General features: G+C 36.0%; 1 protein-coding gene across 5 annotated transcripts in view; it reads right to left on the reverse strand.

The window, feature by feature from the left end:
• LOC117704160 (cytochrome P450 2C40-like) overlaps positions 1–18,080 on the reverse strand; it is a 42,908-nt gene extending 24,828 nt beyond the window's left edge. For 3 of the 5 annotated variants that reach the window (XM_076920478.1, XM_076920489.1, XM_076920507.1), the window contains exons 1-5: positions 17,885–18,059; positions 16,147–16,309; positions 8,765–8,914; positions 4,569–4,729; positions 3,281–3,457 (exon numbers count right to left, since the gene is read on the reverse strand). In XM_076920478.1, coding sequence (XP_076776593.1) covers positions 3,281–3,457; positions 4,569–4,729; positions 8,765–8,914; positions 16,147–16,309; positions 17,885–18,052 — 819 coding nt within the window. In that variant the 5' untranslated portion in view covers positions 18,053–18,059. Of the gene's footprint in view, positions 1–3,280; positions 3,458–4,568; positions 4,730–8,764; positions 8,915–16,146; positions 16,310–17,884 lie in introns of all 5 variants that reach the window. The other 2 variants (XM_034496197.2, XM_076920467.1) reach the window with 2 other exon arrangements.
• Between the last annotated feature and the right edge of the window lie 5,187 nt (positions 18,081–23,267).

Raw genomic sequence — 23,267 nt, forward strand, 5'->3', positions numbered from 1 at the left:
TGATTTTGGGTTAGGACAGGGAAGTAGGCTCAGATATTTTGGTCACCCCAATAAGCTCTTAGAAACAGTGATCATGATTGATCACAGGACTTTGCTTATTACCTTGCAAATATTCTTGGAATATTGTGTTTATTGTTTTACTTGTTCCTTGACTATTTTCAGCTATTATATTGATAGTTCCCCAACCTAGAACTTACCTTAATACTTGCATGTAATTAAAATGGTATAAAAGCAGATTGAGAAAAAAAATAAAGGGATAAAACCCAAGATATAATATTTCAATCTGCATAGATAAACCATGTAATTTTATAAAGAACTTACAGTAACAGTAACACTGCTTATTTTGTAATTGAGAGAATTAATATGGAGGTCAATGACTAAAACATTATCGATTATTAACATTATTAAGTCAATAAAAGCAAAATGTTATGTACTTGAAAAGAAAAAAAATTTGGAATTTAATGAGAATGAGGACACAGCATGCCCAAACTAATGGGACACAATGAAAGCAGTGCTAAGAGAGAATTCTTAGCACTACATGCTTCAGTATAGAAATTGGGGAAATCCTACACAAGCATCCTAACAGCAAACCTGAGAGCTTTAGAACAAAAAGAGTCAAATACACCCAAAACAAATAGAAGGAAGAAAATACTCAAACTCAGTGCCAAAATCAACCAAATATAAACAAAGAGAATGATGCAAAGATTCAACAAAACAAAAGCTGGTTCTTTGAGGGAATCAACAAGATAGATAAATTAATAGCCAAAGTAATTAAAGGGCACAGAGAAAATATCCAAATTAACAATATCAGAAATGAAAATGGAGACATAACAACAGAAAGAAAGGAAATTTGAAAAAACTTAAGATCCTATGACAAAAACCTATATTTAATTAACTTGGTAAATGAAGAAATGGATGAATTTCTGGACAGGTACCATATACCAAAGTTAAATCAAGACCAAGAAAACTATCTAAAGAGGCTTAAATCCCCTTAGAAAATAGAAGTCACTATAAACCTCCTAACAACAACAAAAGCCAGATGGATTTAAGACAGAATTCTATCAAACATTCAAAGAAGAGCTAATATCAATACTCCTCAAGCTAGTCCCTAAAGTGGAAATAAAAGGAACATTACCTAATTCATCCTATGAAGCCACAATCACTCTGATACCTAAACCACACAACGACCCAGCAAAAACAGGTAACTTCAGATCAATTTTGCTTATGAATACTGATGCAAAAATACTCAATAAAATTCTTGTAAACTGAATCTAAGAACCCAGCAAAAACCATAATTAACCATTATCAAGTAGGCTTTATCCCAGAGATGAAAGGTTTGTTCAATATATGAAAACCTATTAATGAAATCAAAGTGAAAAAAATCACATTTCATCTCATTAAATATTGAAAAAGTATTTCACAAAATACAAGACACTTTCATTTTAAATGATTTGATGTGATAAGGAGTTCATGGCCCATACCTAAATATAATAAAAGCTGTATACAGCAAACCATCAGCCAATATCAAATTACATGGAGAGATGCTGGATGCTATCCCTCTAAAGTCAGGTACAAGATGAGGATGATGGCTCTCCCCATATCTATTTAATACATTCCTCAATATTTTAGCTAGACCAATAAGACAGAAAAAGAAGATCAAAGGAATAAAAATTGGCAAAGAAGAAGTCAAGGTATCACACTTTGTATATGATGTGATAGTATACACAGGCAATGCAAAAAAAATTATACCAGAGAACTTCTACAGCTGATAGACAACTTGAGAATTATGACTGAATAAAAAATTTACCCAAATAAATCAATAGCTTTCCATTATATTGATGATCAATGGGCTTAAAGCTCTGACACTATTATTGATGTTATAGTATGCTTATAGATGTGAGCCTAGCGTGGCTGCCCTCTGAGAGGCTGAAAAAGCAGCTGAGTCAGATGCGGATACTTAACCTCAACCAAAGAACAGAAGCTGGAAACCCCTTTGGTTAATTTAGAGAAGAGCTGGAACAAGCTGATGAATAGGGCAACCCCTTAGGAAAACCAAAAGTCTCAACTAACCTGGACCTTTGATATCTCTGAGTCACTGAACACTAACTGAGCAGCAGAAACTAACTGATTTGAGGCCCCTAGCACAAATACAGCAGAAGACTCCCTTGTCTGGCCTCAATGAGAGAATAATGCACCTAACCATCTAGAGAGTTGAGGTCCCAGGAAGTGGGCCGGTCTAGTGGGTGGTAGGTTGGAGATGCAGGGACATCCTGTTGGATTCAGAGGAAGAGATAAGTGTTGAGGACCAGTCAGAGGGCAGTCCAGGAGTGGGATAATAACTGGATTTTTTAAAAATTAAAATGAAAATAAATAATAATAATGATAATGATAAAATTGGGTAAAAATCAACATTCATAAAACAGGGTTATCACTGTATAAATTCTCACTGGTCTCCTTACAAAAACTGACAACATGTCTTAAAATTCATATGGCAGTTTAAAGGATGCAGATTCATCAAGCATTCTTGAAAAACAAGTAGCAAAGTCCAGGAACCCACAATCTTGATTTTTTTTAAATAGTGTTAAAAAGTTTCATTAATGAGGAACTCTTGCACTTCACCACTAGTAAAGGATACAAAGGCAAAGGGTGCAGAACTGACTTCTAACAACAAACCCGAATGTCATCAATTGTTTGATAAATTTGAGTGTCAAAGAAATTGTGGAAAACAGGTCTTTTGCCAATAGTTAATCCTGACAACACAACCATTAGACACCTATCATTAACCTCACTAGGGCAAATTCATCAAAAACTATTCTCAGAACTTCCATCCACCTAATCTTTCCCCTGGTAAAATCAACCATCCATTTAAAAACCTCTGGTCTTGTGTTGCAAATATGTCCATATCATTTTAAATATATAAGATATACAAGTGATCCACACACTGGCTAATGACGATGAAAATGTTCATGTTAATACATAACTACCTATGATTTAAGACCAAGTTGGGATTTGTTTCATCTTATCTCCTATATGTCTTATCATTCTACTGTGCTTGATTAGTTTAATTTTCTTTTTGTTTTTAATTCAAAGTACAGGGCAATATGCTGAAATTAACAAATTCACTCTTCTTCTCCCAGCCATACCCACACATGTAATAAAAACTATCTTTTAAATGATACTTGCATGATTTTAAACACCACTTATAAATTATTAGATACTCAATGATCTATACAATCCTTGACCAATTCACTAATTGTACAATTATATATTAACCTTTTACCTTAAGTCTTTGAATTAGTAAGTAATCAATGAAGTCCTGAGGATTTATAACATCCAACAATTCTTCATGTTCTTTCATTTTCTCCAAAATGCAACTCTTAATATATGTATAATTTTTAAAAAATATGTTATGACTTCCTGGACAGTAATCAAGAAGTATAGGGAATGCATTGCAAACCTACAAAGAAATGCAAGAATTTACTAAATGAATACACTGTAATGAATTAACTAAAATATGTTTATAACTTAATACATGACCTTTTTCATTGACAGATCAACATATAAACAAAATTCATCTTGGGTGGTTTGTTTACAAATATAGTAATTCTCCATTCTAATTGAGATAAATTTTTATAAAATGAACAAAGATCATAATAAATAATTCCACATTCACATATCTTTTGAGTTTATAGAATGTTCATGTTAGTTATTACTTGATGATTCAGACAAACTGTATTCTACAAGTTTGAATCACCATCTGATATAAGTTACTATTGCTCACACTTTTAAGGTGACAATAGAAGTTTAGATTTTTGGGTGAACTGATTTATAAAAGAAATCTAGTTCCTGCTTTTTATTTCTATCTACCAGGTTCTGACATGCAATGTCTCCTTAGAAGTAAGTAGAGCTTAAAAATACCCTGAAATCAATAGTGCACCATACCACTTTATATTTTGTGCATGATCACACAAACATTTTATTTGAAGTGTGCAATCAATGCCAGTTCATGCTAGGACATTTCTGTGAGTGTGTTTATGGTCCACAGAGTATTAAAATGTTTTTCTTTTCATTTTGACCTGTTCCCTTGTCAACTATTTTCCCAGGTGACCCATCAAACAATTGTCATTACTCAGTTTTCCTGAAAGCTTTAATTGCCATTAATAATCGTCTTTATTTGAGATAATATTCTTTCTTTGCTGAAGTATTCTTCTCTAGTAATATGATGAAAATGTGTTTAAGTGCTTTAATGTAGGAAAAAATTAACACTGTAATAGAATGTCCTATATGTGACTACCCACACTAGAAGAAGTGAATGGAATGATTTTACAATCCTGTGAAAGTCACTGAGAAAATTCATGGATAGGCAGCTAGCAGGGTTGAACCATCCTGGCCTTTTCCTCTTAGATTTACTGCTTGTATACATTAGGGCTTAGAACTCCCAGATATTCTTTGCATAATGTGATAGTCATAATTGTAGTACTGGTTACCTGACTTCTTATTACCTATTGATTTTAACCTGTAAGAAAGATGGTACATGTGTTTTCAGAAGTAAAAGACCTTGACTTTACCTGAAACCAGGGAGATCTCAGTAACGTAATGCACTCCTTCAATTTTTCTATCAAGCTGAGAAAATCCTTATCTTCATAACTAAAACGATTTTGGAAAATAATGGAGCACAAGACATTGCAGGGAGCACATCCTATGATGAATTGAGGATCACATGGTAAGCCTAAAAGTTTGAGAGGATTGTTAAATTCTTTAAAAATATACATACATTTGAACTTGTTTACAGGTTAAGCTACTTTAGAAATTGTAAGCCAATACTTAACTATGAATATACTTAACAGTTATGTATTAATCTGGTGAAGAATCATGATCATCTTGACCATAAACCTGACTTAGATTTTGTTCTCACTAGTTAAATAAGGCTGTTCACTACCATAAACAAGGACTTTGATTTAAATGGTATAACACCCTAGAAATTAGCCAGTTATTTCAGCATATATTATTCAGAACATAGAGTCTCAAGAATGCCTTGAGTAAAATCTGTATTTTTATAACCATGTAAATGTCTTCCAAGTGTGGCTCCAACAAGTGTTCCAAAAGAAACATTCAATACCCATACAAACACCAGTTGTTCGATGATATTTATGGACTTCCTGGAGGTCTCTGTGCATATTCATAGACTACTCACACAGTTTTTTTGGATTAGGTGTAGCATGTTAAGTTACTACAGTGTTAATGCATAAGTATTGCACTTCTTGCTGATAATGGAGAATAATTTTCTGCATTATACAGTTAAGTTAAGTTGCATTCATCTTTTCAAATGACATCAATGTCAGGTTCTTCATCTTTGTTGTCAAACCCCATAGATTCTCTACCTTTGGTACACTGACAGCCTTAGAATACACTGCGTATATATGTTTATGATCAATTTATTTCTCATTATTAGAAATTTGTTTCTACACTTACTTCATTGATTTAATAGACAGTTCAAATTGGACATGAGTCATTTTGACACATTGATTTATGGCATATTTTCTTAGAGATCTTTTCTGACCATCTAATGAAAACTGTGATACTCAAAGGTCTGCATCAAACATCTCCTTTTAGAAGTGTATATTCTTTCCCTTTTTTATTTAGTTCTTATATTTTGTAATAGGGTCACAGTCTAACATGTTTGCATTTTTTTTCATTTTTTATAGTGTTATATCTAACATATGTTGGTACCAACAAGCTTTACAAGAATTATCTATTGTTTGTTTCTTTTGCTTGACACACAGATGTGTTTTGGTATTCTAATTCAGGCCAGAGTACTAATTTTTTGTTATAACCCTTCAAAACATCTTACAGCTTACTCATTCCATGAGATCTATTAAAGATGTACCATTTATTCCTGACATCAAACAGGGTCTATGCTCCCAGGTCTCAACCAAAATGCTGATTTTTGCAGTGTAGATCTTTGCAATGTCATTCATGTTGACTATAACTGTCTTGTTTCCATTTCCTATGCTCTGAATCTTGGCAATAAAATGAGGAAAGTTGATTTGATAGAACAGGTCTGAAAGATGGATATTTTATCTAATTGGTGACTTTATCAATAAGATGAAGAAATCTTTGAATGTAACTTTTTGGTGTCTACTCTTTGAAGAGAAGGAGAAATGACTACAAAAATTCTCGGTTCTGACATGAAAACATTTTTACCCTAAGTCTGTAAGCTCTTTCTTGTGTGCTATATTTTCTCACTGTAGGTACCAATGGATGTACACAGCTCATTATCTCAAATAAAGAAATAAATCCAATGGGGTTTGCCATAGATTGTGAGAAAGAGGCACTGAAATCCTGTTGGGTTGGAAGAGTTTGTGTGTTTTTGTTGGGGGTGAGAAGCAAGTGGAGGAGCAAATACTACAATGTTCATATCCATGTCAATAATATCAATCCTGGAAACTTGGAGGGAACAGGTCTATGATCCATGAGAAAATCTGTGTTCTAGGTCAGTCTGGATTATAAACTAGTTCCATGAGAGTCATATCTACTCAGAGAAATAATATTTCTAAAACAAACACAAATCAAAAACAAAAAACAAAAATATAACCAAAATAAAAACAAAAGAAAAAATCTATTTGAAAAATGTATTGGAAATATTTGGAGTCATATACATGTAGTAACATTACAGAATTTGAAGGATCAAATTTAAAAACCAGGATACATCACTCTTATATATGAAGAAAATACAATGTCAACAACTACTATGTATTTCATGATACACTTAATATGAATAAATGGTATGGGAGCATTTACTTTTTAGTGCCCATACAAGGTAAAGCAAATGCTATGAGAAAACAAATGAATACTTTCACAGGTTCATTTTTCAAACAGTGAATTTTACTATCTAAGAAGTAAATATGTCATGATATTATCCATTGTGAAAATATAATAAAAGCAAAATTTGGTGGTAACTAAGAATAATGGGAGAAAATGGAAGGGAAAAATACTATAAGGGCAAGAAAAGCCAAAATGCATAATCTACTATTACAAAAATGTCTTCATGATCTCAACCCAGTATGCAGTATAATTGCAACAATAGCATTTACTAAAAAAAAAGTCAATATTCATCATGGCCAAACTTCACATTTAATATATTTAAGTAAAACTAAAATATATGGATATTTTCCATTAACTGTTCAGATATTATATTACAAAATTTTTAAAAGTGAATGCATTATATTAATCATGTGATTTACTTCACATGAAGGCAAAAAATAAGCATCATTTATGATTGTTAGTTTTAGTCAAGTTAACACAAACTATAGTCAGTACAATGAAAATAGTTCAGCTGAGTAATAACTCCGTGAAATTAATCTGGGATTAATTTCCAGATAATCTCTTTGTTCAACACTGATGATGATGGGCTATGCTAAACTCACTATGGGCAATTCCAGTTGAGCTTGTGATTCTGGACTGTAGAAAAAGACAGTGAGAAACCCATAGGGAACAAACCACTGAACATCTATTCCCCCCATGTTTTCTGATGCAGTTAATGCCTCCAAGTTCCTTCTTTGAGGTCCTACACTGGTTCTCAAAACTGTAAGCCATGTAAACCCACCACCAACTTAGTTTGGTCAGTGTTTTCTGACAAAAACAAAAATAATAACAATCTATTAGAGCATGATTGTTTCTTTTTATTGCTTTCAGTAGTGAAATTTCTGTGATCAGAGAATCAAAATTGTGACATTGTGTTAAAAGTGATCATAAATTATGTAGATTCAAAAAAGGTCACATGAGTTTATAAAGTTAGACAATTAAACATGTGAAATTTGTTGAGATTTCTGATGATATACCAGGAATCCAACAACTTACAATAAACAATTGTATATGCAATGCTTTTAAGTAAAGAGGATGAAATGAAAGAATTTGAGATTATATTTCTTGTGTGCATGCCATTCACTTGGTAAATATGATTGTCATTCTTTTACTGTAGTTTAAAGTAAAAACAAATGTTAAAATGTATTCATGTAGAAATATATAAAACAATGTAATATTTACTTTGAAAGTACTACCTGACTAGCATCCAGAGTGTTAGCAAAATTACAGCCATCAATTTTGTAATACAAAAATTATAAAGGTCAAAACGTCTTCCAAGACTGAAGACACAGTTAAATACTAGAGTCAGTGAAACTGTTTCTAGCTTAGTTGAATGAATCATTTTACTAGTTTGCATTTGTAAATAAATTTTGAATAATTTGTGTTGAAGTGTGTTTTAGTAAAGGTTATAAATCAGAATATTAAAAGATATGTAAGAAAAAATAATATTTTTTACATCATGATAAAATCAGAGATACAATAGTTGATCAAAATTATATTTTGATCAGCTGTGAAATGAAAAAATTCCCTCACATCACTGTTACCAGGAACTACAAACATGATTGTAAAAGGCCACTTAGAAACTTGAATTAAGCAGTGCTAATTATTGCTATTTAAAAAAGAAATAATAATAAGAAAGCAAATACTACCTAGTGCATGCTCCTTACATTTATATGGTAAACATTATCATTGACAGACATCCTCTCATGATAGCATGCAATAAACAAATGACATTTGTACTTAGGTGAATTTATGATTCCACAATGCATTAAAATTAACATGAGACCTATATTCATGATATCTGATTAGAAAAAAAAATTTTACAATAAAATAGAAAGACTTATCTCATAAAGACATGCATAAACAAAGATATAAAAGTCAGAGCCTATCCTGTACTTACCATTGGTTTTCTTTAGTTCTTTCATAAGCCACTGTGCTTCTTCTTGCACTCTGGCCTCAACTGTCTTTTTCCCCATACCCAAATTCCTCAGGGTAGTGAGCGTGAATTGTCTTGTGAGTTTCCATACATTTCCATGGGAAAAACCAATGTCTAAAGAAATTGAAACAGCCCTTATTGCCCGTGCCTTCCATTAGGGAACAACATCAGCATGTCTATGCCTACAAAGATGCCACAGTCCCAAGGCCTCCCTGGAGATGTGTTGCACACAAGGCAACAGATAAGAGAACCTCCCAAATAATCACAGCAGCTGGGAACCATGAGGAGCCCAGCAGACTCTGGTCTGATCTTTTTTTGGACTAAGTTCACCTCCCTTCTGGCCTGTAACCAGTCAGAGCAGATCATCAGTTAGTCTTTTCCTCCCAAGAGCCAACTGTCAGAAGGCATTTCCAGGATATCTATTGCACACAGGGTAAAAGATACCACAGTCTTAAGGCCTCCCAGGAAGTCTGTTGCAGCCAGGGCCACAGGTCTTTCAGGAGACCTACAGGAACCCAGAGACAAGGGAGGCAGGCTCCAGACACATCCAGGTGAGGTAACACCAGAGATAACAAGTTGGTGAGAGGCAGGCACAAGACCATAAGCGAAAAAAGCCAAAATGCTTTGTCTACATCAGAACCCACAGCAAACCCTGGGTTCCCCAACATACCTGAAAACCATCATGCTAACTTAAAATCTTATCTCATGAAGATGATAGAGTCCTTTAAGGAGAGTGTAAATAACTCACTCAAAGAAATACAGGAAAACACAGGTAAACAGGTAGAGGCCTTTAAAGAGGAAACAAAGAGTTCCCTTAAAGAAATTCAGGAAAACACAATTAACAGGTGAAGTGATTCAAGAAACCAGCCCAAGTCCTAAAAATGGAAGTAGAAACAATAGAGAAATCACAAATGAAGGAAACCCTGGAAATGGAAAACATAGTAAAGGGGTCAGGAGCTGTACATGTAAACATCAACAACAGAATATGAGAGATAGAAGAAAGAATCTCAAGCATGGAATATAGCTTAGAAGATATTGACACATCAATCAAAGAAAATTCAAAATATAAAAAAATTTTAACTTAAAACATCCAGGAGATCAAAGACAGAATTGAAGAAATGAAATCTAAGAGTAGTAGGAATAGAAAAGAGCAAAGATTCATAGCCAAAAGGACCCAAAAACATCTTCAAAAAATCATAGAATACTTCACCAACCTTAAGAAAGAGGTGGCTATAAATGTTCAAGAAAGATACAGATTGGACCAGAACAGAAAGTCCTCTTGTCACATAATTATCAAAATACTATATGCATAGAACAAAGAAAAAACATTGAAAATTTTAAGGAAAAAGGACCAACATATAAAGGCAGACCTATCAGAATTACACCAGACTTTTCAACATAGATTGTAATAGACAGAAGAATCTAGACAGAAGTCATGCAATTTTTTGTGGGAGACAAATGTCAACCCAGGATACTATACGCTGCAAAATTTTCTGTCATTATAGATGAAGAAACCAAAATATTGTGTGACAAGAACAATATCTATCTACCAATTCTGCCCTCCTGAGGATTCTAGAAGCAAAACTCCAACACAAGTAGATTATATACAACATAAAATATAACAGAAACTATTGTCCATTTTTGATATCTTTCAATATCAACAGACTCAATTCTCAATAAAAGATAAAATCTAAAAGCCTGGATACACAAGCAGGATGGACCAGGACAGAAATAAACCATGTAGAAAAAATTACAGTGATACAAAGAGTCACTAAAACGGAAAGCGTTTTTTTTTTTTTTTTTTTTTTTTGAAAGTCTGCTAGATCGATAAACCCCAAGCCAAAATAACCAAAGGAAAAAATCAGAAATTAAAATGGAGACATGAAAAGAGATATTGAGGAAATTCAAAACAAACACTTCAGATCCTACTAAAAAAGCCTATATTCATCAAAACTTGAAAATGGAGATGAAATGGATAGTTTTCTAGACTTATATCACATACCAAATTTAAATCAAAAACAAGTAAACTATAAACAATGCCATATCCCTTAAGAAAATAAAAGAAATCACTAAAAACCTCCCAACCAGAAAATGCCAAGGGCCAGATGGCTTTAGTGCAGAATTCTACCAGTTCTTCAAAGAAGACATAATATCAACACTTCTCAAAATATTTCATTAAATAGAAACAGTATGAACATTACCTAATACATTCCATGAAGCCACAATTACACTAATATGTAAACTGCACAATGACCCAACAAAGAAAAAGAAGTTCAGAACAATTTTGCATGCAAATATACTCAATAAAAGTGGAGAATTGTGAATGCAAAAACATATCAAATACATTATTCACCACATTCAAGTAGACTTTACTGAATAAATTCAAGGTTGATCCAATATACAAAAAAATCCATTGCTGGCATTCACTATATAAACAAAGTCAAAGAAAAAAAAATCACATGATCATCTAAGTAAACATAGGAAAAGCCTTTGATAAAATACAACAGCCCTTCATGTTAAAAGTATTGGAGAGATCAGGAATTCAAGGCTCATACCTAAACATAATAAAAGTAATATACAGTAAACTAATAGACAATATCAAATTAATTGAAAAGTTACTTCAATCAATCCCACTAAAATCAGTGACAAGACAAGGCTGCCACTCTCTGCATATCTATTCAATATAGTACTCAAAGTTCTAGCTAGAGCAATGAGACTGCAAAAGAAGATCAAAAGAATACAAATTGGCAAAGAAGAAGTGAAGATATCATTATTTGCAGATGATAAGACAGCATACATGAGCAATCCCTAAAATTCAACCAAGAAATTTCTACATCTAATAAATAACTTCAGCACTGTCGATAAATATAAAATTAAATTAAAAAAAATCAGTAGTCTTTATTCAACAAATGTTAAGCAGGCTGAGAAAGAAAATAGGGAAACAACATACTTCACAATAGTCAAAAATAATATAAACTTTCTGGGTGTAACTCTAACAAAACAAGTGAAAGATCTATATGGACAGAAACTTCAAGTGTCTCAGGAAAGAAATCAAAGAAAACCACAGAAAATGGGAAGATCTCCCATGCTCATGAATATGTATGATTAACATAGTAAAAATGGCCATCCTACTGAAGGCAATCTACAGATTCAATGCAATTCTAATCAATATTCCAACTCATTTTTTTTACAAACATGGAAAGAGCAAAAAAACAAGGAGAGCAACATCTACTCTTAACAATAAAAGAACTTCTGGGAGAATCACCATACCTTACCTCAAACTGTACTACACAGCAACAATGATAAAAACAGCAGTATACTGGTAAGACACAGACGGGTCAATAAACTGAGTAGAACTGAAGACCCAGTAATAAGTCCATACTTGATCTTTGACAAAGAAGACAAAAGTATACAATGAAAAAAAGAAAGCATCTTCAATAAATGGTGCTGATTTACCTGGCAGTCATAGTCATTTACCTGGCAGTATGTAGAAAAATGAAAATAGACACATATTTGTCACCTTGCACGAAGTTCATGATCAAGCGGATTAAAGACCTTGACATAAAATTAGATACACTCTTAACAAATGTTAAGCAGGCTGAGAAAGAAAATAGGGAAACAACATACTTCACAATAGTCAAAAAATATCTTAACATTTAGATAGATGGCAAAGTGGGAAAGTGCCTTGAAGTCATTGGCATGGGGTTGGGAGTAGGGTTGGGTGGATTTCCTAAACAGAAAACCAATGGCTCAGGCTGTAACATCAACAGATGACAAATGAAACCTCATGAAACTGAAACTCTTCTGTAAGGAAAAGGGCAAATTCAGTAGGACAAATCAGCAACTTACAGATTTGGGAAACGTCTTTACTGTCTTATCAGATACCCCATATCTGGTAGAGGGCCAATATCCAAAATATATAAAGAACTCAAGAAGCTACCCAACAAGTCACTAAACAACCCAATCAAAAAATTAGTTATATAACTAAACAGAGAATTCACAACGGAGGAGTCTTGAATGGCTGAGATGCAATTAAAGATATGTTCAAAGCCCTTAGTGATAAGGGAAATGCATATCAAAATGAACCTGAGATCCCACCTTACTGCAATCAGAAAGGCTAATATCAAATCTCAAGTGATAGCACATGTTGGTGAGGATGTGGATAAAGAGGAGCCCTCCTACATTGCTGGAGGGATTATAAACTGGTACAACCACTCTGGAAATTAATCTCGATGTTTCTCGGAAAATTGGAAATAGATCTACCTGAAGACCCAGCTATACCACTCTTGGACATATATCCAAATGATACCCTACCATACCATATCAGCACATGCTCTACTATGTTTATAGTGGGCTTAATTTGTGATAGAAAGAAGCTGAAAAATCCCAGCTCTTGCAAAAAGAAAGAATGGATACAGAATATGTGGTTCATTTACAGAATGGAATACTACTCTATTCTATTCTATCAAGAAAAAGGACATCATGAGTTTTGCAGGCAAATTAACAGAAATAGAGAACACCATCATGAGGTACCTCAGACACAGAAGAACATGCATATTATGTAGTCACTCATAAGTGGGTGTTAGCCAAAAAAAATACAGAATACCTTGAATACAATCCACATTACTTAAGAAGGTTAACAAGACAAAGCGTTTGAGGGAGGATGCTTCATTCCCACGTGGGAGGAAGAAAACAATCACAGGAGGCAGAGGGAGGGAAGAATCTCAGTGAAAGATAGTAGGGGTATGGGAAAAGGCAAACATGATCAGATATGTAGGGGAGACAGGAGAGAAGTTCTCAGAGCAGCAAATATATAACTTTGAGAGGTAGGAGGTAGCCAGACCTTCTAGAATGTACCAGAGACCTGGGAGATGAGAAACTCTCAGGACTCAAATGGAGCGACCTTAGATGAATTGCCTAACTTTGGAAGAAGAAACTTATAATGTTCACATCCAGGAGAGACACATGACTCAAGTGAGCGGAAGGTTTTTCATCCCATAGTCAAAACTCTGACCCAAAAATTGTTCCTATCTAAGTGACCCGCAAGAAAATAATGAAGATTAGAGTGACTAAAACATGGTCAAGAGACTACTGCAAATCAAGATCCATTTCAAGGGAGTCTTCAAAGCCAGATACTATTACTGATTTTATGGTGTGCTTATAGACAGAATACTGGCATGGCTGTCATCTGAGAGGCCTAACGAGCAGCTGACAGAGAGATGCAGATATTTACACCCAACAATTTGACTGAAGTCAGGGACCCCTGTAATTGAATTAGGGGAAAGCATGAAGTTGTGGAGGAGAGTGACTCCATTGGCAGACCAGTATATGCAGGGAATGATTAGCTCATGTGTGGGGGCTGGTGTGGGTTCTTGAATCTTGTTGGGCTGTTGTGATTCTCAAGGCTCTAAAGATACTGGAGTGCAGGAATCTTGACTGAGTTTACTTCATGCAGAGCACATTGTGGGCCCTATGGGGCCCTGCCCAGTGGGCACGTGGAGTTCTCACTCAGTCTGAAGCTCTGCAGGGGCACAGAGCTCTTAGATTGTGGATCCCCGGGCCACGAGGTGGCTGGGGACTGACTGGTCACAAGCCATTGGAATCTCAGATGCTGCTGAAACACTGAGGAAGGACCGAGACTGGGGGCATATGGGCTCATGACCAACTAGCCTACAACTGAGAGAAATGAGGGGGGAGAAGAAAGAGACTCCAACCGCACCCCACTGGAGAGACTTGGTTATTGTACTCTTTTAGCAGACTCTGCGGCCTGGCTAGCTTGCTTGAAGATGTGGGTTTCTGTGGCTGAATCTTGGAAAGGTCCTCCAGGCAGGAAGTTTGGCGTGGTGACTGAGGCTACAGAGGCTCATTAAGGGACTTTTCCACATTTTCCCACAGCACCAAAGACACAAGAAGTTGGTGTGTTCCAAGAGTTTTATTGTCATGGTGGATGTAGATGGATCTGACAGTACCCCCATGAAACTCAGGGCAGACCTGAGTTAAATAGGGAGGGAGAGGAGAGGACCTAGGGAAGAACATTTAATTGGATCTACCCTCTGGCCTTCAAGTATCTCATTAGTATGTAAATATCTCTAGGGCCTGAGGCTGTAGTCATGCCCTCTACCTGTGCTCTTTGAGAAGGGCTGCAATGGCCTACGTGATTGAACAGTGCAGGTCAATGGACTTCCATGCCATGTGTTAGGATCCTGGATTCTGGGAGTGCAGCAGAATAAATGTCCATCCCTCACAGGCAATGGACACCTGTTGGGTCTCCGGGCTAATTTTAGCCAGAGCTTCTTGTTGGGCCTTGGACTAGGTAAGTCCATTTAACCTGCGATCTTCAGTCACGTAGCACACAGGTAGAGGACGTGATTAGCAAGTCTCCACCTCCAGAGATTAAAATATTAATGAGTTATCTAAAGGCGGGGGGGGGGGGGCAATAGCTAATTAAGTTATTCCTGCCCCTTTTCCCTTTCCCTATAAAAAGCCAGGCACCATGACTTTTGAGGGGGGTGGGGAGCATGCTCCATCTATACTCACTCACCATGCCATGAACAATAAAAGCTTTGGAAAACCAGACTCCATGTATCGCCTGGGCCTTCCTGCGCCTGCTGCTAGATTCCCAGACTTTGGAACCTTGAACTGCAGCCACTAGCCCTTGGTGGCTGTGTGAATGTGGAACCCTCCTCTGCTGGCAGTGTGGGAAGCCCACCGGTACCCTGGACCCCTGTGGGACCCCACCACCAGACCTCCCTCCCCTACAAGGTTTTTTTTTCCCACAGCTTCTACCAAAAACCAAGGCCCCTTTCATAGACCTACAAGTATATTAAAATATCACAGACTCTTGGGATCTCTCAGATACTGGGCCACCAACCAGGCAGCATACACAAGATTTTCCAAGTCCCTGGACACATATACATCAAAGGACTGCCAGATTGGTTCTCTGTGGGAGAATATCGACCTAACCCTCTGGAGAATTGTGAACCCAGGTATTGAGGAGGCCTGGTGGAGTACAGAGAAGCAGGGGACATCCTGTGTGAAACATGAAGAAGAAGGAATAGGATGAGTAATTGTAGGCAGGCAGACTAATATCTGTAAAAATATAAAAGTAACAAAAGAAGATAAAGAAAAATTGGACCAGAGACTGAAAATCCCAGAACTAGGATGAGAAAACAGCTAGCAGCCATAGAAAAGTCCCAACCTATCCCTGAAAAGCAAGCATGACCTCTACTCTCCACCTTTCAGCTCACTCTGGAAACTGCAAAGTATACAGATAAGCATATACAGATAAGCATACACACACACACACACACACACACACACACACACACACACACACACAAACTTACCCTGGCCTTCAGAAACCTCATCAAAAATTGGGGACCATCCTCTTTCAGAGAACTCTTCCCCATGATCAATGAGGGCTTCTTTCACTGCTTTATATCCATGGAATACCACAGTAGGCTTTGAGCCAAAATACAGAGTGAACACTGGGCCATAGGTTTTAGAAAACTAGAAAGAAATAGCAAACATAAATATTAGTGAAAAAATTTTCATTGTATTTTTCATAGAGTCAATCTATTCAGCCTGATGATAGCATTGTGTTATAATATTTTTTTTCAAAAAACCCAGTTTAAAGTCTGTATAATTACTTAAATTATGAAGATTATTTTATATGGATGGCCTACAGTGTAACGACAATCTCCCAAAATGTTGAGACACTAAAGCCAGAGAATTATCATACTAAGATATTAATCATACAACACAAAGAAACTGCAGTAAAATATCCACATTTATTTCCAGTGCTCTATTGCATCTAAGTAGACTCCAAATTAAGACTCTGCGTATTAATAATTAGATATTTGAGCATGACTTTCATGGTAAATTCATACTGAAATGGAGGTCAATGGTCAGATTAGTGCTGCAGAACCAGCTGGGAAACACTTCCTGTTAAAACTAGAGAGCCTTGTGATTAAGAGTAGAAATGTCAAACCTTAGATTACCACAAATATTCAACTTCCATTCTCATCAATTGTTACAAGTGTACATAGAGTGGGCATCATACAAAGTGTACCACAGCATACAGGATCTTAGAAAAAAATTCGATTCTCATTAATCAGCATTCTAGACTCAAGTCACAGTTATGAATGGAATAAAAACTGACGGGGAAAAAACCACATATGCTACCACAGATTGATTATGGCTTTATTTCCTGTATGAGATCTTGCACAGTGGATTTACTTCAAATCAGACACTAGTAGATTCTTCAGAGTATAGCACTGATATCAAATCCAAGAACAATTCAAGTCTAAAATTCTAAGTCATGTAATGAAATAGTCCTTAATCTTCATCTTCAGTGAAAATAATAGAAAATGATTGTAAAAAAATTTGAAAATTATTGAAATAATATTTCAAGAAGAAGATGTAGCTTTGAATACTGTAAATATTCACTATGTGTGTGCTATGGTGTGCCTACAGACAGGATCCTTGCATCGCTGTTCTCTGAGAGTCCCCAAAAGCACAGGACTCTGACAGATGCAAATACTTATACCCAAATCAATGGACTGATGATGGGGATCCCAGTGGTTGAATTAGGGAAAGTCTGGAGGAAGCCAAGGTAGGTGACCCCATATGAAAAACTGCAGCCTCGACTAACCAAGAACCCAGAGATGTCTCAGACACTGAACCACCAACCTGGCAGCATACACATGCTGGTTCAAGGGCACTGACACATATACAGCAGAGGAATGCCTGGCCCCTAACCCTTTAGAGACTTGTGGCTATAGGGATTGGGGACACCTGACATGGGAGGTATTCTCTCTCTCTCTCTCTCTCTCTCTCTCTCTCTCTCTCTCTCTCTCTCTCTCTCTCTCTCTCCATATATATAGGTTCCTGAATTTGAAACCTAGAGCATTACAAATTTTCTAACCAGAATTAGAGGTAAAATTTTAAAAAAACATAAAACTTAACAGTTTTTTACTTTATACTCATTTTCACAGTATTTTTTCCAGTAATATAATTTCATTGAAAGCAGCATGATTTATATCTCCCTTTGCAGTATACCTGAAGTACATATGGCATACTTACCTTGGCTAAGGATTGGCTGGTGTCATTCATATCAATCTGGAGGAAGTTGCCAATAATTGGCAGAGGAATAGGGCCAGGAGGGAGCTTTCCTCTTCCAGAGCGCTGTCTCCACAATGAGAGAAGAAGAAGAAAGGCAAGACTGAGTACCAAGACCACAACTGGATTCATGGTGATCCTTCTTACTGACAGGAGTGATCAGGCAGTCCAGAGATTTTATAATGCATCTGCAGTATCAAGATTTTGTGCTTGATCAACTGTAAAAACCACTAGTCACATTGTTTAACTTTCTTTCAAATGGACTTAGTCTCAATGATAACACACAATAAGCTTTTTAACCTTATCATTTTTGTAGGTTGTCTATAAGAGATTTTCTCTTAATTTTATTGAGTTGTGACACATATTGCTGATAAATATAATCTTTCAAGATTTGAAATATACTTGAGATAATTTTTGAAATGTATTTATTAATGTAATTGTACTGAAATTCTGTCAGTTTCCTATTTTCTTTTTATGCAAAATATCTAATACTTGCAATTTTTTATTTTCTCTGTAATCCATGGTTCTTGTAATCCATTTAATCCATGTAATCCATGTAATCCATGGTTCATGTATGTGTGTATACATATATACCTTATATATGTATGTATATTTACCATACTGTTTATGTACATATTAACAGTATGCATATGGTATATATATATACATATACATATGTATATATATATTAAAGTTATAAATATATATATGTATATATATATATATATACACACACACATATGTATATATACCATATTGCTAATATATATAAACAGTATGCACATAGTTTATATATAGTAAAGATATAAATATGTGTATATATAATATATATAATAAACATATAAATGCTATCTCTAAGTCTGTGTAATGTTATTCAGAAATATGTATTTCTTTTTGTAGAGTTGAGGTCTATGGAGCTTTTCTTACTTATGCAAGTCTTTCTGTTAGTGTTATCCCTCTAGGTTATTTTTGGGGAAATATTTTGGTGAGATGTTGTGAGTAGATACACAGACATTGATACAAGACTTGAGTTAACTTTCAGATGCAATCACTTGAGTTAACTTTCAGATGCAAAAAATTCCTCAAAAGTCTTCATTTGTAAAGTAGAGGCCATGTGGGAATTTGTATTGTATGGATGTGTTGTGTTTGCCATGATATGTATGCATTTAATATAATCACACCTCTGGCTGCTTCAAAATCATACCACTCCGAGTTCTTTGAACAAAAGATAGAAAGACATTGATATAAAATCATATGCATGTTTAATTGTGTATCTAAATTGTTTCTCGCTAATTTAAACATATGGATATGAGCTTTAATTATAAATGCAAGAAAGCTCTAATATTTGCTTTGAGTAACACAGCTAATACAAAATACAAAAATACCTTATATTAGTAAAAACATTTTAATAAGAAAACATGTTAAGTTGATACCTAGTGAAAGATATATGACTTTTATTTCTGTGAAATCCAATGGAAGACCTACGTAGTACCTCCACTTTTTCTGTTTCTTTCTCTGTCTCTGTCCAACTCCTAGTCTCTATCCCTCTTCCTCCTCCCCCCAACCCTTGTCAGTACCGTAACTGAAGGACTACATGTGTTCCCCAAGTCATACCTGGAAAAACTTAGAATTCAATGTGATTATCTTGGAGTTGCAGACACTCCATCTGGCTTTAAAATTATTAGGATTAACTACTTACCATCATTTCAGAAGTAAGGCTAGCTCAGCATAACTAAACAGAAGAAAATAAATAAAAACTCTTTAGAAAGATTATATTCTATAATTTGAAGTACTCCAGAGACATTTCCTTTGTGAATTTTATTGTCCCATTGATAACAACCATAAATAGTTGGTCCATTATTATGTTTTTTTTTTTTTAAATATGAAGCAGGAATTGAACATGTGTGTTCTTCTGGATTTCATAAGTGTAATATAATATGACCAGACTAAGCAAAATTAAATAAGTACATGTATACATTTCCAGTACTTAAATTCCAGAAGGATGACATTTATTATTTGAGGAGTAAAGGCATGGTTGGTGTATACTTGAAGGTGGTTTTTTCCACATCCTCCATCAGTTGTTGAGCTGTGGCATGTGCAGACTTGAGTCTTGTGAGTTGAATTATAAGTCCCATGTCTGCCACCAACAAGGAGCTAGGGCCTCTGCTCATAGAGCCAAAGGCATGGGGATTTGGCTGTGTGTACTCCATGCCTGTGTTAGACAGACATCTGGCTGTGAGAAGCCATAGGACTCTGCTCCAGGGTTAGAAGGAACACATTCTGAGACTCCACAAGGGCCAGAGCTCTTGAGTTGGGGGTCCCCAGACCAGGAGGTGTTCAAAAACTAGATGGGTCTCATGGTCTTGGGATCTCAGGTGCCATTGAGAGGCCGCAGAAGAGCTGAGACAGGGGTGTATGGACTGGATAGACCCCTAGCCAAAGGGGGGAAGAGAAGCTCTAGCTGCATCCCTCAGGGTCAAGACTCTTGTTCATGGCAACTTGCTTTGCTGAGTCATGGCTGGGTTAGCTCACTTGCTTGAGTTTGTGGCCTCCATGGCTGGAATGTAAATGTAGGAATTTGATTAAATTTAGTTTTTAGTTAAAGTTAATTTTTAACTGCCCCAGGACACATCCTGGGAGGACCACATTCCTTAGTCCAAGGACACCTGCTGGATTAACATTCAGAAGAAAAGCAGATTAACATTCCTCAGACCACAGGGGAGGGAACCCACCTAGAGGCAAGAAAGGCCCAGAGAGCATAGACACATTTGGCAGAGAGCAAATAGACACATTCCACAGAACAGACCAATCCTTGCCACTTACAGACAATGGATGTCCTTGCCACCCCATTCCCCAAAGACCAATCAGTTTAAAAGTCACACTGTCCCACCAACAATATTGTGCCTAGACACTGTTTCCCTATTCTACCCTTTAAGCTCTATAAAAACTGCCCTTAACCTCAATTCAGGGTTCTTTTTGCCTGCATGTGAGAGAACCCCAGTGCACTAGATTATTATTACTATCATTAAACCTCATGTTATTGCAGCAAATCCCATTCATGTGAGTTTCTAGAGGAACACATCCCCTGGTTTTGGATTTTAGAGTCCAACATAGAGAGTTCATTGGCAGGAGACTAGAAGGCGGCTCTGTAGTTGAAGACATTCTCCAAGGTCCCGCATGGTGGGCCCCAAAGAAGAAAGAAAACTAGTCCATGGTCTTGGGCTATGGTCTTAAGATATGTATTGGCATGGCAGAAAATGAATGAAGCTATACCCCAGTATTCTCAGGAAAGACCTAAAGTTAAATACCTTTTGCAAGGAGGAGGATCTGAGAAGGAATGCTTACTTGGCTATACCCTCTGGCCTTTAGGTATCTCATTTATTTGGAGATCTATCTTGAGGCTTGGTGGCCTGTAATCATGCCCTCTACCTGTGAAGGGGTTAGTAGGAGCATTGTCCTATGTGACACAGACCTCTCAGTGAAGGGCAGTAACTATATGAAAGGATCCAGGGGCCCAGGAACAAGGCCAAACTTCTACTGTCCCTGAGGGTCTCTGGGGTTCAAATCCTGCTCGACCAAGTACCCAGCTGCCTCTTACAATCTCACACATCCTTACCGTTCTGCTAGTCTGTTTGCCCAAGTTTTGCAAACTTTCCTGAGGCTTGGAAATCAGGGATGTGAAAAACAATACCCTACTCGTGACTGAGCACTCTGCAATTTTTTAAACTCTACATCTTAAGTATTCATTGGTCTCTCTGATAATCAACATTTAATATTTTGTTTTTATATTTGGGTTTTTTTTCAAGTAATAAAACAGTCTTTTCATTTAAGTACTATATTTTGAAAGTAGTAATGGTTGGCTCTCTCCTGGTATCTTTGGTCTATCAGTTACAAGTCCTTGGGTATGATAATAGTTCCAAGTTTATGTTCTACCTTTTTTTTTGTTGAGTTGGCCCTTTAGGGATTTATGTTGTGGGTCCCATGAAGGTGATCATGCAGACCTCATTTGTGACTACTTTGCCTATTTTCATTTGTTAATTTCAGTGATTAGTCTCTTCCTTGCCAGAGGAAGGGGTGGTTGCCCATGAAAAATACTGACAGGATCAGGCTAATATTTACCTTTCCATTGCAGGGAGTGATTAGCTTGTGCATGGGCAAGCAAGAATGAGTTCAGAAAAGTTATCTTTTCATGGTCCCACATCTCCCCCTGTTTTTTTTTTTATAAAAAGGGGGGTGGGGCATCACTGTGTCATCTGTAGTAAAAATTTTTGATGAGGAAGTCAAAAGAAAACGCAGGCTGGAGAGGATAGCACAATTAAATCACAGGGTAAAGGGAGTTGTGGGTGGGGGTTGGGAAGGCAAGGGATCATTGAACCAATCAAATACAGGTGGTACAGTTTGAAGGTCATAACAACTGATTAATCTAGATAAACATTATGTTTTTCTTACTAATATGTAACTTTTAGCTATTTGACTTTGGCAAAAGAGTTCATCTGTAGCTGGAAGGTCTGGATCTGTCTTCTGTAGGACTCAGCATGTGTCTCTGCATCTCAGTGAGTGTCTCTGGGTCTCAGCATGTGTCTCTGTATGTCGACATGTTTCTGGAGTCTTCAGTCAGACAAGGTGGCTGGAAGAAGGCAGCTTTGTGTCCCAGGCAGGTTCCAGGAGATTGTGTTGTCTTCGCTGGATATGTGGGTTTACCTGTTGGATAATGACAATAATAATAATCATAATAGTTGGTCCATTATTATGAAGGTTTCTTAAATGTGAAGCAGTAACTGAACATGTGTGTTCTTAAGGATGTCAAAATTACACTATAAATGACCAAAGTAAGCAAAATTTAATAAGTATAGCTATACATTTCCAGTATTTAAATTCCAGAAGAATGACATTTATTATTTGAGCAGTAATAGCATGGTTCAAGCAAATTCTCCTTCTGTAAAGATGTCATCATGTTTACTCTGATTAGACTAAACAGATACTCATAAATGTCCTCAGTATATGTAGTTCTCTTCTTGATACTTGCTTATATCACATTGTATTAGTAGTTATTAAAGTGGTTCTGCCAATTCTCACTCTCTTCCTTGTTAATATTTGTTCTAATTTCATTACTATGATAATTTTTTACATATGGAGATGAAAAGCTGGGTCCTGGGAATTCAGACCCTTGTCAAAACCAAAGACTCCAGGTGCTAGATTGGGCCTTAATACCATGTCAAATGTATCTCCCCTCTGTACCTACATAAATATATTTCACTCAATTGTATCACTCAACAGTGCTAACTTTGTCCTAAAGTTCAAAATTCACTCTATTCAGTAGAAATTAAAAATAAATAAGGAGTTGCTA

The sequence above is a fragment of the Arvicanthis niloticus genome, chromosome 1 (assembly GCF_011762505.2).
Source record: "Arvicanthis niloticus isolate mArvNil1 chromosome 1, mArvNil1.pat.X, whole genome shotgun sequence".
NCBI classification, from domain to species: domain Eukaryota; kingdom Metazoa; phylum Chordata; class Mammalia; order Rodentia; family Muridae; genus Arvicanthis; species Arvicanthis niloticus.